Source organism: Apiospora marii (genome assembly GCF_038362585.1).
Source record: "Apiospora marii strain CBS 49790 chromosome Unknown utg000015l_segment0_segment0, whole genome shotgun sequence".
NCBI lineage: Eukaryota > Fungi > Ascomycota > Sordariomycetes > Amphisphaeriales > Apiosporaceae > Apiospora > Apiospora marii.
Window position 1 is genome coordinate 125,386 of NW_027117386.1, and position 15,051 is coordinate 140,436.

Sequence of the window (15,051 nt, forward strand, 5' to 3'; positions counted from 1 at the left end):
GATGGACAATGAGCGAGGCAGAAAGAAGTTGGGAATCGGGTAGCAGCCAGGGCATTGCAGAAAGGAGCAGTGCAAATACTGGTGTCCCCAGCTGGGGGATGTTTTGTCGCAACAGCTCTTAGATCATGGTGCAAAGAGGGATGTCAAGATTCTTGATGTTGTTTCTTGTTTTTGCTTGTTGGATGAGGTCAGATTCCTGTCGCTGAAGGTGTCCTGTCTGTCGGCTTTAGCGAGTAAGCAAGCCCCTAAGGCAGCAACAGTGGGGTTTCAGCCACAAAAGTCAGAAGCCACCGACCTTGTCAGACGCTTAAGCGCTAATGGCCAGGCGTCCTCTCAATGGACACTGAGAAACGGGTTGATGCTCTTCTTGTCTTCAGCGCTCCGTGATCATTGTCATCAAGACACAGCAACGCGTTTGGAGGTCCAGGTCTTGAGTCTCAATTTCGTGAGAAACGAAGCATCTATTGTAATGAAATCTATATCCCTTTCCTCATAAATCTTTATATCCAAAAATGTCCTCCGCGTGTATTCCGCCTGCTTATTTCCTTTTTCCTTTTCTCGTATTTGGTTTTGGGTTTCCCCGAAGCGCCAGTAACTCCAACCATGAAATGCATGTGACAAATGAAACAACTCTACATCCCCAGGCTGCTCATGACCTTCTGTATGAAACGGTCATCCACCGGCTCGCACAGCTCCTCACGTGCCGCGCCTTCATCATCCCCATCATCCAACAACCTCCTCGTCTCGCTGTCATCCAGCGAGAAGATCCTGTGTCCCATGTCCACATACTCAGCCGCCACCGCGGCGTACAAAGCCCCCTGCTTCTCGATCCGCCGGTGCCACTCCCTCGCCGGCACGATCCGGGCCTCCTTGCCCATCTTGTGCAGCGCCCCCACCAGACCGCGGACCGACAGCGGGCTGCGGTTCCGGATGTGGAACACGCCGCCGCTCTGATTGGTCTTGGTCTCGGTCTTGCGGACGATCTGGTGGATGGTGCGGGCAATGTACGTCGGCGGCACCAGGTCCATGTCCAGCCCGTCGTCGCCGCCGAGGTCGGGCACGGAGCCCGTCTGGACAATGTCCCGCATCAGCCCCGCGAAGAAGTTGGACTCCTCGGTCGCGTCGGCGTCGCCGGCGGACAGGGCCGAGGCGCGGTAGATCCGGGTTTGGATCCCGCGCTTGGCGGCTTGCGCCATCATCATCTCGGCCGCCCAGCGCGTCTTGAAGTAGGCCAGGTCCGAGCCGACGGGGTAGAAGAAGTCAGGCGCCCTCTCCGTCTTGATGGTATCAGCACCGTCCTTTTGCTGGCTGTGGTGGTCGAGGCGGTGCGTGGTGCGCCAGTCCTGCAGGTGGGACACGCTCCAGGTGCTGAGGTAGTGGATTGCCGTGTCGGGCCCGGCGCCGGCGGCGAGTCGGATGATGTCCTTGGTGGCTCGCAGGTTGACTTGCTCCAGCTCGCTGTGCGGCTTGAGCAGCGAGACGCGGCTGCCGAAGTGGAAGATAGACTTGACTGAATCGCGAAGACCCGTGAACTCGTCGGCCGAAAGTCCCAACTGGGGCATCGAAAGGGCGCCCGATAGGAACTCAACTCGCTCGGCAAGAGTCTTTTCATCCCCTAGACCGTGTTGCTCGATATCGGCAATCAGCGCCTCCTTGGTCAATGGCTCCTCGGTGCCCATGGCGATGACGGTGGCGCTGGGTTCCTTGTTGAGGATCTCGACCAGCATGTGGAGCCCGACGGTGCTATCGGCACCCGTCAAGAGAATCTTGGCGCCGTTGTTGTTGGTCTTCAGCTTCGAGGGGTAGAACTCGGAAGTCTCGGGCAGCTTGGCCTCGGCTTGCCAGTCGACCTGCGCGCCGGCATTCTCCCACTGCAACGGCTCGAAGCCCCGCTCTTTGATCACGATGGCGGCCACCCCGGCGGGCGTGGGCGCGGCGAAGAAGTCCTTGGGCTGGATGCGCAGGCCCGAGGTGGTTCGGACTTTGGCCAAGACCCGCAACGCCAGCACGCTGTGGCCGCCGAGCTCGAAGAAGCTCTGCGAGGGCTCAATGTGCATTTTCGGGTCGAGCTTCAGGACGTCGCGGAAGACCTGCGTGACGGAGGCCAGGATCTGCAAGCGTTCGTCCTGGGGGTCCACTCGGTCCTCCTCGGGCAGCTCGGTGGGCCCGGTCAGCAAGGGGAACACGGGGTCCAGCTTCATCGTGCGCAGCTCGAGGCGGTCGTGCTTGCCGCTGCTGAGAGAAGGCAGCTGCGTCGCCAGGTGGTACGCGTTGGGCAGCATGTAGGGGTTGAGGTGCTCCGAGGCCGCGACGTGCAGCTGCTTGACCAGGTCCTGTCGGGCCTTGTTGTCGACGACCTCGCGGCTGGTGACGAGGAAGGCCACCAGCTGGCGCTCGTCCATGGAGTCGGTGGCCGCAATCTTGCTGTCGGGCGAAAGCTCAGGGCTCAGGGCGCGGGGCACGACGACCACGTCGACGATAACGGAGGACCCAAGGCGCTTGGCGGCAGCGTAGAATTCGTTCTCGACCTCGGCCAGGTCCATGCGGAACCCGCGGAGCTTGACTTGGGTGTCGCCGGCGATGCGGCCGTGGCACTCCATCTGCCCGTCGCGCAGGAATCGGCCGCGGTCACCCGTTCTGTACATGGTCGTCCAGCCCTGGGCCACATAATCGGGGCCCGCGAAGACATCTTGCACGAAGCCGCGAGCCGTCTCGGCTGGTCTTCCCATGTAGCCTCTGCTTACCTGAGGTCCTCCCTGGCAGATCTCGCCAATCACACCGGCCGGAACGGGCTGAAGCAGCGCGTCAACAATGTAATGAGAACAGTTGGGCAGACCGTAGCCGATGGGCACGTTGGTGGCGTCCTCGGCGGGATAGGCTGGGTTATGGCAGGACGTCTGCACCGTCGCCTCGCTGGGGCCCCACTGGTTGCTGATGACCAGCCCCTGGATGCCGAGATCGTAGATGGCCCGGACCACGCGTGGCGGCAGGAACTCGCCGGCGAAGATGGCGTCTCTGTAGGTCGAGCACTGCTTCAGGTCGTCCTGGCCGACGCTGAGCACCGTCGCGAACTGGGTCGGCGGGAAGTAGGTCACCGTCACCCGCGCCTCGCGCATGAACCTGGCCAGGGCGGAAGGCTCCTTGCGGACGTTGCGCTTGGCGAGGAGCATCGTGGCGCCCGAGGTCAGGGCGCCCCACAGCTGGGCGACGGAAAGATCGAAGGCCATGGAGCTGTGGAAGAGGATGCGATCATCAGGGCTGAAGCGATGGTGTTCGTTGTGCGAAATCAGCATGGCGCGGGTGTTGGACTCGCTCAGGACGATGCCCTTGGGCTTGCCAGTGCTTCCCTGAATCATGTTGTTAGTAGTTCATCGACCGATTGGGGTGATGCCTGGGAACACTTACTGAGGTGTAGATGACATAAAAGGGGTTGTCGGTCGCCGTCTCCCGATGCAGCCACACCCCGTGCGACGGCTTGTCCTTCTCCTCCGATACCTCCACAATTTTACACCCTGCCGCCGCCAGGCCCCTCGCCTGCTCGGCCAGCTCCGGCTGCACCAGAATCAGCCGCAGCCCCGCCTCCGCCGCCATATGCCTCAACCTCTCCCTGGCGAAGTCCGGATCCAGCGGCACATACCCGCGACCCGCAAACGCCACCCCCAACATGGCCACCACCATGTCGATGCCGGGCGGGAACATGACCCCGACCAGTCCGCCCGGCCTCCCTCCTGCCCGTTCTACCTCAATGGCGACCCGCTCCGCGCGTCGCGTTAGGTCGGCGTAGCTGATGGTCTCCCTGTCGCTAGTCTCAATGGCTGTGGCTTGCGGCCGGGAGTGGGTGATATCCAGGATCTTGCTTACAATTGATTTCCCGGCCCAGGCTTCGGGTTCGGGAGTCACCTCGGTGTTCCAGCAGTGGGCTTCCTGATACGCCAGCTCCTGGGGCCCACACATAGCAATCTCATCCATGGGCTGGCGGTGGTCGCGGGCGGCGCCGCCCAGGAAGACGGCGAAGTTCTCAAGGAAGCGGGCCATGGCGTCGGCGGCGTAGAGGCCGGCGTCGTACTGCAGCTTCAGTTCGAGGCCGCGCTCGGGGTCTTCGGTGGCTTCGAGGGCCAGGTCGCACGGGGTCGGGATGTCCTGGACGGCGAAGTCGGACATGACGAAATCGGCGGTCGAGCGGGCGGGCGGCTTGCCGTACATCTGGTAGTTGACGGCGATCTGGCCGAGCGGGAAGTGGGCGCTGCTGCGCTTCAGGTTGAGGGCGCCGACGATGCTGTCGAAGGGGGCCGTGTTGTGCTCGAGCGCCGCGACGACGGCCTGCGCCGACTGGGCGAGGACGGTCTCGAAGGCAGCGTCCCCGCGGCCCCCCGCGATCTGGAGGCGCAGCGGGATCATGTTGACGAAGAAGCCCATCGTATCGGTGACTTCGGGGTGCGGGCGGTTGCCGTCGATCATGAGGAAGGTCAGGTCCTCCTCCTCGGTGTAGCGGAAGAGGAAGGACCGGAAGGCGGCGATGAGGAAGTGGAACGGGGTCGCGCCCGCCATCGCGGAGACCCGCTTGAGGCGCTTGAGGATCTTGGGCTCGACCGAGGCGTGCACGCTGGGGCGCTCGGCGGACCGGCCCTCGACGCGCTGCGACTGGGCGAAGGGCAGCAGGGCCGAGGCCTCGGGCGCGCCGGCCAGGTTGTCCTGCCACCAGGCGATGTCCTTGAGGACCTCGGGGTCCTGGAGGCGGGCGTTGTGCCAGACCGTGAAGTCGGCGTAGGAGAAGCGCGGGGCGGGGACCGAGGACAGGTCCTGGCCCTTCTTGAGGGCGTCGTAGAGGGACATGTACTGGTCGATGAAGGTCTTGGTGCTGCCGTTGTCGAAGGCGATGTGGTGGGCGCTGAGGGCGAGGCGGTAGTCCGCGTCGGCCAGCCGGTAGAGGCAGAAGTTCATCGACTCGCCCTCCTCGATGTCGATCTCGACCTGGCGCAGGCGCTCGATGGATAAATCAAAAGCAGCGGTGGGGTCGGCCTCGCGGGTGAGGTCCTCGAAAGCGATGCGCGTCTTGGAGGCCGGGACGAGGGCCTGCTCGGTGCACTCGTCGCCCTCGTAGTACCTATCGACTCTCGGCGTTAGCATTTACTCTTTTTTGGAGTGAACAAGATGTCTTGAAAGGGAATAATGGGAATTGCTCGAGTAAACGGTTACTCTTTCCCTTATAAAACAATGGGATAACGTGGAATAAACACTGGATTAAGAACGAATAAACACCGAAAGTCGCTTACCGGGTGCGCAGGACGGGGTTGCGGGCCACGAACTCGTCGAGGGCGGCCTGCAGGAGCGGCAGGTCGGGCTGGCCCGTCAGGTGGCACGAGACGCGGAAGTTGAGGGCGCTCTTGTCCTCGAGCATGTTGTGCAGGAACCACATGCGCGTCTGGTAGCTCGACAGGGGCACGGGTTCTTCGCCGCTGCGAGGTACGATGGCGTACTCAGGCGCGCGGCTCTTCTTGTCCGTCTTGTTGGACGCGGGGCCCTCGGTCTTGGCTGCGGCGCCGCTGCCCGAGGAAGCCTTGTCGGTGGTCTCGGCCGAAGCCTCCGTTCTCAGCTTCTCGTTGACCTTGGTCGTCAAGGCGCGGATGGACTTGGCGCCCAGGATGTCGAAGAGCGGGACGTCGACCGAGGCCGAGGTGGAGAACCACTTGCGGAACTCGACGGCGACGATGGAGTCGAGGCCGTAGGCCGTCAGGGGCTGCGAGGGCTGGATGGACTCGGCCGGGGTTCCGAGAACGGCGGCGACCTTGTCGATGAAGGCCGTCGTCAGGACGTTGATCCTCTCTTCGACGTCGCCGGCGGCGGCGAGCAGCGCGGACAGCGACTTGGTCCCCTTGCCATGGCTGGCGTCGGAGGCCAGGTCCAGGTTGGCGTACAGGTTGCGGAATAGCGGCTTGGAGGCCCAGTAGACGTCCTTGCGGAGGGTGTTGATGCCCGTGATGACCTGGTGCTCGTCGACGCCGCTCCTGCCGACGACAGAGGCACGACGCTTCGAGTGGGTGACGGCCTCCTCGATCTGGAACAGCAGCTCGTCTTCGCTGATGAAGTCGTAGCCCATGCGGCGCAGGATGGTGCCGAGACCGCCGTCTTCGGCGACGGCACCGACATCGCCGACGGCACCGACGTTCATGGTGGTACCAGCCAACCCGCGGTTGCGGCGGTGTCGCATGAGGGCGTCGAGGTAGGCGTTGGCGGCCGCGTAGTTGGCCTGGCCCGCGGCGCCGACGACGGAGGAGGACGAGGAGAAGCAAGTGAAGAAGTCCAAGTCGAGCTTCTCGGTGGCCGCGTGCAGGTTGGCGGTGCCGACGGTCTTGGGGTGCACGCACTGGGTCCAGTCCTGGGCCGTCATCTGGCCAAAAGGCCGGTCGCGGAGGACCATGGCGGCCTGGAAGACGCCGCCGAGGTTGGGGCGCAGGGCCGCGATGCAGGCGTCGACGTGGGCGCGGTTGGAGACGTCGCCCTGGAAGACGTGCGTCTTGACGCCGCGCTCGCGCAGCCACTGGATCGTCTCCTTGGCGTCGGTCGACTTGTCGCCGGAGCGGGACAGGAAGGCGATCTCCCGGGCGCCCTTGCGGAACATCCACTCGGAGAGCGAGCGCCCAATACCTCCTAGACCGCCGACCGAGAGGTAGGACTTCTCGGCGTGGAAAAGGGGCACGTCGCGGAACATGGCGGGGGCGACGGGGACCAGCTCGTCGTCGACGGGCACGAGGACGATCTTGCCGAAGAACTTGCCGATCTGCAGGGTGCGGAAAGCCCGCTGCGCCTGGCCGTACGTCATGGTCTGGATGGGACCCGGCGGCTGGACCCGGCCGTCGCGCACGAGCTCGTACGAGGCGCGCATGACGCGGCTGAAGACGGGGCGGCTCAGCCGGTAGAGGGTGATGAGGTCGACGCTGGCGTAGCTGACGTTGCGGCGGAAGGGGTCCATGTCCAGCTTGGTGTTCTCGTGGATGTCGCGCTTGCCGATCTCGAGGAACCGGCCCAGCGGGGCGATGCACCGCCAGGTCGCGTGCAGCAGGGGGCCCGCCAGGCTGTTGAGGGCGACGTCGCAGCCGCGCCCCCCGGTGACCCGCATGACGCCCTCGACGAAGGAGTCGTCGCGCGAAGAGAAGATCATGGAGTCTGGGATGCCGAAGGTCTCGGTGAGGAATCGCCGCTTCTCGGGGGAGCCGACGGTGGCGATGACCTTGGCGCCCACCATCTGGGCCAGCTGGATGGCCATCTGCCCGACCCCGCCGGCGGCGGCGTGGACGAGGCAGTACTCGCCCGGCTGCAGGCGCGCGGTGTCGAGGAGGCCGTAGTAGGCCGTCATGAGCACGCAGGAGAAGGAGGCGGCCGTCACAAAGTCCATCGAGTCCCCGACCTTCTGGCAGTAGGCCTTGTGCGCCCGCACGAGCGAGCGGTGGGCGCCCTGGCCGGGCCGGGTGTGCATCACGCGATCGCCCGGCTGAAACTCGGCGGGATTGACGTTGGGACCGACGCTCACGACCACGCCGGCGGCCTCGTCGCCCAGGCGGTAGTCGTCGATGATGCCGATGGAGGCGGCGATGTCGCGGAAGTTGAGCGCCGAGGCCCGTACCTCGATCTCGACCTCGTCGTCGCCCAGGGCCGGGTCGGCGACATCCTCGTCGTCGTCGAAGGCGAGGGTGTCGAGCAGGCCCACCTTGCCGATCTTGAGGGCCAAGTTGCGCCCCTGGCCCCGGAAGGGCTCGAGGCGGTTCTCGCGGTTGGCCGCGTTGGGCAGCTTCAGGTTGCGCTCCGTGTCGGTCTGGAGGCGGGGGACGACCAGCAGGCCGTCGCGCTCGGCCAGCTCGTCCTCGCCGGGGCAGTCGGTGAGGACCTGCAGGACGCGGGACGCGGTGTGATCTGCGGTAGCCCCGGACAGCGAGTCAATGTCAAAAGTGGCGATGCGGAGGTCCATGTTCTCGCTGCGGATGGTACGCATGAGGCCGGTGATGATGGCCTGCTCGGGACGGGCGACGGCGTCGCCGGTGGAGTCCTTGGTGACCCAGACCACGTTCTCGGCGGGGCCTTGGACCAGACTCTGCATCTCCTGGAGCGCGAGCTTCTCCTGCACGGCGCCCTGGTGGAAGAAGGTGTCCTGGTCGAGGTTGACGAGCGCGACGACCTGGGCGGTGTGGCAGGCGTGGCTTTGGCCGAACTCAATGGTCTCGACGGGGCCATTGTAGGTGCTGGTGATGTTAGAAACGATGGCACGGGTGTTCTCGGAGGCGTTCTGGGCAACAATGACAGTCAACGGCTCGTCTGCGGCAATGGTGTTAGTGGCAGCGTCGGCCAGCTGGTAGCAGTCCAAGTGGCGGAGGCTGAAGACCTTCTTCAGGTTGGGCTGCGCGATCTCGACGTTCTCGGCCACGAGGTAACCGTCGGGCTTGAGGAAGCTGGTGACATCGCTGACAGGGGCAGTGTCCTTGACCACGACGAGGTCGTACGAAGCTTCTTGCGGCTCGGCAAAGTCAATCAAGCCAGGCCACGTCGCCTCGAGGTACTTCTTCTCCGCATCGTCGACGGCCATCCACGGCGTAAAGCTCCTGAACCTTCTCTGCGCCCCCGCGGCGCCGCCCAATGACGCAAGAACGGGCCGGACGGAGCCCGCGTCGGGGGTCGCGTACAAAATGGCCGAGTCGGGCACCTCGTGCGCGAACATGTCGACGACGTCGGCCACGCCGCCGGCGGTCGTCGCGGGGTCGCGGAGCCGGCTGGCGAGCTGCGAGAAGAGGGGCTGCCAGCGGATGTTGAAGAAGACGGCCCGCTGGGACTCGGGGGTCGCGGTGTCGTTGCCGAGGGCGGTGATCTCGAGGCCCTTGAGGTCGACCATCAGCTGGTCTTCGCCGCCGCTTGAAGAAGACGAAGTAGAAGCAGACTCGGAGAAGAGGCGGAGGTCGTTGTGGGCGACGCGCAGACCGGGCATCTCGGTGCGGCAGTCGGCCCACAGGCGGCGCACCTCGGTCGTCTTCTGGCCCTTTTGTTGGAGCAGGTGGCCCGAGACGGCGGCGTGGCGGATGAAGGTGGGCACGAAGCTCTCGCGCAGGCCCTGGCTCGACATGGAGGCGATGGCGGCGAAGATGGTGTGGAAGGCTGCGTCCAGCAGGGTCGGGTGCAGGATGCACGCGTCGCCCGGGTACGCCACCACCTGGCTCGGGTCGAATTCCAACTTCCCGAGGGCGAAGCCGTCGCCGCTCTCGACGGGCGCCGACAGCAGCCGGAAGCGCTCGCCGTAGTTCAGGCCGACCTGGCGTAGGTGCGAGTAGTACAGGTCGACGTTCTTGCGCTTGCTGGTCCGGGTCTGCAGCTGCGCGAAGGACTCGGTCGTGGGGCCGGCCACACGGGGAGCGGGGGCCGTCTTGGCCTGGATCTGGCCGTGGCAGTGCTCGACCATGAGGTCGTGGTCGCCAAAGGACATGACGGCGAAGCGGTACCACTCGGCCGACGTGCTCTTGGCCGAGGTGACGAGGGGCTGCAGCTGCAAGAGGACCTCGGTGCCGGCCTCGTCGCTGTTCAGGACGAGGGCGTTCTTGAAGACGACGTCGCGCAGCAGGAACTCGCCGACGGTCTGGTCGGCGGGCACCATGTCGGCCACGGCCTCGAGCGCCATGGACACGAACCCGGCGGCGGGGAACAGCACCTTGTCGTCGACGACGTGGTCCGCCAGCCAGGGGATCTCGCTGAGCCGCAGGTAGCTTCGCCAGAGCGGCTGGGCCTTGGCCGACCCGGGCACCTGCACGCCCAGCAGCGTGTGCCGGGTCTTGCGCAGGCGGTGGTCGCGGATGGGCCGGGTGTCGGCCCAGTGGCGCTCGTGGTCCCAGGGGTAAGCGGGCAGGTTTTGGAGCTGGGTGCCGGCCGTGGTCATACTGCAGTGGCCCGACGCGTCGATCGAGTGATCGCTGTTGGCAGCGACCAGATCCACGTTGTAGCCCAGCGTGAACAGTTGTCCGGCCGTCGACAGCAGGCTCTCAAAGGCCGGGACGTTGCGGTCCAGCGAGGCGAGGTAGGGGAGCTCGAGGCCCACGCTCTTGGCCACGTCGCGGGCGGGACCCTTCAGGGCGGGGTGGGCCCCGATCTCGACGAGGATGTCGATGTTCTGCTCGTCGTCCTCGTTGAGGAGGATCCCAGCCAGCGCATCGGAGAAGCGGACGCGACCGGACATGTTGGCGGCCCAGTAAGCCGCGTCCATGGCGCGGGCGCCCGAGTCGCGCGCGGTGACGCTCGAGACCATCTGAACCTTGGCCGCCTCGGCCTGGAAGCCGGGCGTCCTGGACAGGGCGTCCTTGAAGCCCGGGGCCAGGGGGTCCATGTGGTGCGAGTGGAAGGCCTGCTCGACGCGGAGGCGGCGGTTGAAGACCTTGTCCGCGTCCAGCTTCGCCTGGAGCTCGACGATGGCGTCCTCGTCGCCCGACAGCGTCAGGCTGGTCGGGCTGTTGACGGCGGCCAGGGCGATGCGACCGCTGTAAGGGGCAATGACGGCTTGGCCCTCGGCCTCGCTCATGCCGATGGCCAGCATGGCGCCGCGGAGGGGGAGCCGGAGCCCTGCGACATGTAGAGGCCGCGGTAGTAGGCGCAAATGATGGCGTTCTCGAAGCTGAGGATGCCCGCCGCGTAGGCCGCGGCGATCTCGCCCGACGAGTGGCCGACCACGGCGGCGGGGGTGATGCCCCAGGCCCTGAGCAGCTCGACGAGGGCGAGCTGCAGCGCCGCGCACAGGGGCTGCGACAGCAGACTCTCGCCCAGCCGGCTGTCCTCGGCCGACTTGAGCAGCTCGCCCTTGCAGGTCCACTCGGGGCGGTCGGGAAGTTTGGCCAGGACGCGGTCGCAGCGCTCGACGGTCTGGCGGAAGAGGGCCGACTCCTCCAGCAGCTGGCGGCCCATGGCGTGCCACTGCGCGCCCTGGCCCGTGAAGACGAAGCCGATGCGGGGGGCCTCGCCGACCGGGCTCGTCCACTTGGACACGGGCTTGGGGTTCTCGAGGTACTCGGCCAGGCTCTCGAGGTCGCGGCCGATGGCGAAGGAGCGCGACTGGTGCATCGTGCGCCGGACGCTGTAGCTGTGGGCCACGTCGGCTGCGGTGATGTCACTCTCGCGGCCTGACTGGATGTACTGCAGGATGTCGGCCACGCGCTTCTTGGCCGCCTTGTCGTTGTGGGCCGTCAGGGGCACCAGGTAAGGACGCGGCTGCGGCGCCACCGCCAGCTTGGACGAAGTGATTTGTTTGGGGATCGACGTAGCAGTAGGCTTGTAGTTCTCGAGGATGACGTGGGCGTTGGAGCCTCCGTAACCAAACGAGTTGACCGACGCTCTCCGGACGTCCTGGGTCGTGGCGGGCCAGTCGATGAGCTCCGTAGCCACCTTGATCTTGAGGCCCTCGAAGTCGATGGCCGGGTTGGGCGTGTTAAAGTGCATGTTGGGCAGGATCTTGCCTGACTCGACCGAGAGGAGCGCCTTGGTGATGCCCGCCAAGCCAGACGCGCCTTCCAAGTGGCCCAAGTTAGACTTGATAGAGCCGACGTAGAGAGGGCGGTCGCGGCTGGGCGCAAAGACGCTGCCGATGGCGTTGGCCTCGATGGGGTCGCCGGCCTTGGTACCGGTGCCGTGACACTCAAAGTAGTCGGTCTGGGACAGCGCCAGGCCGGCGTCCTTGTAGGTCTGGCGGATCAGCTGGGCCTGGGCCGCGCCGTTGGGCAGCGTGAGCCCGGACTTGGCACCGTCGTGGTTGGAGCCCGTGCCGCGCACCAGGGCCCGGATGCGGTCGCCGGCGGCCTCGGCGCTGCTCCGGCGCTTGAGCACCATGGCGCAGACGCCCTCGCCGCGGACGTAGCCGGACCCCGCGGCGTCGAAGGTGCGGCAGCGGCCGTCGGTCGACAGCATGCTGAAGTCGGTCATGGTGATGTAGACGTTGGGGTCGAAGTGCAGGGCCGAACCGGCGACGATGGCGATGTCGGCCTCGCCGTGCTGCAGGCCCTGGCTGCCGAGGTGGAAGCAGACGAGGGACGAGGAGCAGGCCGTGTCGAGCGTCACGCTCTGGCCGTGCAGGTCGAAGAAGTACGAGATGCGGTTCGAGAGCACGGCGTTGCCGACGCCCGTCACGTTGTACTTGGGGTACATCTCGAGGTCCTTGGTCGTCATGGCGCCGTAGTCGTTGGTGAAGGAGCCGACGTGCACCGACGTCCGCGAGCCCCGGATGCTCTCCAGGGGGATCCCGGCGTCCTCGAGCGCCTCGTAGACCACCTCGAGCAGCAGCCGCTGCTGGGGGTCCATGGCCTCGGCCTCCTTGCGGGAGATGTGGAAGAACTCGTTGTCGAACTCCTTCAATGTCTGGTCTTCCAGGAAGTAGCCGTAGCGGGCATTGGTCTGCAATTCAGGTTAGACGTGTGGTTATAGGACAGAGGTAGGTGACAAAAACAAGAGAAGAGACTTGCGGTGCCCTTGTTGGTGCCCTGGGGATGGTAGAACGCATCGACGTTGAAGCGGTCCTCGGGCATCTTGCGTTGCAGGTCCTTCTTGGCCACCACGTTGTCCCAGAGCTCGGGTATCGTCTTGGCGCCCGGCAGGCGGAACGCCAGACCAACGATGGCACTGGGATCAGCGACGGCGGGCGCCCCTTCCTCAGAGTCGGCGGCCGAGACAGAAGTCGCCGACGAGGGAGGGGAGCCGGCAAAGGGGCTTTCACCCGGCGTCTGGCCAAAGGGGGTCTCACCGGGCGTTTCAGCCGGGGTGGTGCCCACCGAGGTGAGGTGGAAGGGGAAGCCACGGGCAAATGTAGCGGCCATTTTTGTTTATGTTTTTTGGCTCGGAAGATATTAGAATCTAGTGTTTTCTTTTGAATCGTTGTCGGTTAGTACAACGGGTGATAAGACACTGAGGTTCTTAAAGATGAAGTCCGTGGTTGAAGAGTCGAGAAGAGGGTTATCCTGTCAAACAGATTCTCGAGTACAAGGCCATGTGCAGACGATGCTATACTATATATACGATCGAGAAGCTGTCGGATGGATGGCAGTGTGGCAAACCAAGCAACCAATTCACCACCAGTATCGTGGTTTGGTTAATAGTACTATTGGTTTACTCCCTGGCTGGTGTATTTGCAACACTGTTTGCTAGACATAATACTTCTTCCTGGACGCCATCTTCACCCAAGATTGCAGATATGACTGTACATGAGGCCATACAGGTACGCTTCTGTCATCCTGATCCCCAGAAGTGTACAACCATCCTACAACCATCTTGGTGATGGTCCTTTTCGTGATGGGAACACAGAATCCCATCTCATCCTGCCTCTCTTACCACCTCTACGGACCACTGCTCGGGCTTGGACCTCCTGAATAGTCGACGCCAAGAAACCCTCAGATGCCCTATGCTGTGGCTCTGACTGCTTCGGACCCACAGCTCTGGGTTCTAGAAGGCCAGACAAAGGGGACAGGTTGGTGTCAGCGGAGTGAGCGCCGAAGCTTGGCCGGTGGGTCAGCACGTGTGTTGTGGGCATCGTGTGTATATTCTGGGTAGCTGGGCCATATGGCGGCGGGGATCCTGTCGATGAGGATACTGGCGATTATCTGACATGATCCTGGGCCCTGTGCTGTGGCTGTCACGCCATTCGCTAACCGGGTCAACATGGGCTACAAATCCTACGGAATCTGAGATCAGCAAGTCGGAGCGAGAGAAACCCGCGTCCGTCCAAGATGCGGCGCCGCTGTAAGGTAGGTATATGGATTAGGTGAGAGAGAGAAAGGGCTCTTTTGGTCCACTACCTACTCCCCGTAGCTTCCGGGCGGCCCCGAATGTATGGCTACGGCGTCGAAGCTTGGGTGGAAGTGGAGCGGGAAGGGGTGCGAGCATGCATTCGGGTAGCGACCCATTTGGCAGTCATATCCTCGGTGGATGGTGCCTTATTAGGTCAGACCACTGCAGCATGGCACCATGGATTATGCTCCTTGGCATCTGCTAAACCCCCAATCAAGATGTCAAGTTTATTAGGGGTCCTCCTACCACCGCAGGCAGAACGAGAGGGCCAATGTAACACTGGACCCATATCTAAGCCGTTGTTTAACCGTGGTGTTCCCAGCCTGCCGCGTGGGGAAAATAAACAGGGCCGCTGTCACTCAACCCCAGAGTCCACTCAAAAAGTAAAGTACAGTTCCACTATACAAAGATGAGACCAACGCAACGGGAACAACGGGTCGAGTATAACGAACGACGATCTCGATGGTTCGGCATAGAGATGCCACAAAACTCCCACCACTAAGATCTAGTAGCCACATTGTTGAACCATGTGCAACGTAACTGTCACGGCCGATCACGGAGGAATTCGAGTTTTTCGCTGCAGCTCGTGGTCAGACCTGGCCGCCTGTGCTGTCCTGAAGGTGCATGGGAAAATTGTCTTGGTTCTTTCCGCCACCTACCTCACTTACCTCGACCACGGTGTGTGTATTACGCAAACCAAGCCTTGGTGCTTGGGTCGACAACCATCGTGGCACAACCTCAAGCCCTGTGAGTATGCGGGTGTGCTGGCTCGCATTCGCGTTGCCCTGCATGTGCAGCTTTGATACTACTATGTATGTACCTCGTAGCGAGGGGCCCAATCAAAACCGGCCGTCGGGCTGGACCGGGTTACCTTATTGCTTACTTGCAGCACCCCTGTCCCGTTGGCTGCCAGGCCCAGCTTACAGGGGCTTACGCGAGCAAGCACGATATTACCCGTGCGAGCGAGCGAGCCGAATGCGCCAGACCCTGTTTTCCCTGACTCCGCATGCATGCCAATTCGCACTGGGCTGAGTCGAGCCTGTGGTGTTTGCTTGTGGCTCAGTAAAGGGCCAAGACAAACACGAGTAACTACATCTGCCGCGATCATGATCCTTCAACCAGAGAAGAATATCCCACAATTAGGCCACCAAGCAGACAATCCCCAACTTGTGGTTTTCTTTTTACTTCTATCCACACGCAAAAGATAAACGTCGACCAGTTGCCAAGAAGAAAGAAAAAAAAAAAAGAAAGAAGCTCGAA

At 63.4% G+C, this 15,051-nt stretch overlaps 1 protein-coding gene across 1 annotated transcript; it reads right to left on the bottom strand.

Moving 5' to 3' along the window:
- Positions 1–632: 632 nt before the first annotated feature.
- On the bottom strand, positions 633–12,824 carry PG985_016379 (polyketide synthase; the record flags this gene model as incomplete). Its single annotated transcript, XM_066836145.1, has 5 exons — positions 633–3,347; positions 3,406–5,034; positions 5,366–10,505; positions 10,595–12,405; positions 12,516–12,824. 5 exons carry the CDS (start codon positions 12,822–12,824, stop codon positions 633–635), a joined length of 11,604 nt encoding a protein of 3,867 aa, XP_066675896.1.
- Between the last annotated feature and the right edge of the window lie 2,227 nt (positions 12,825–15,051).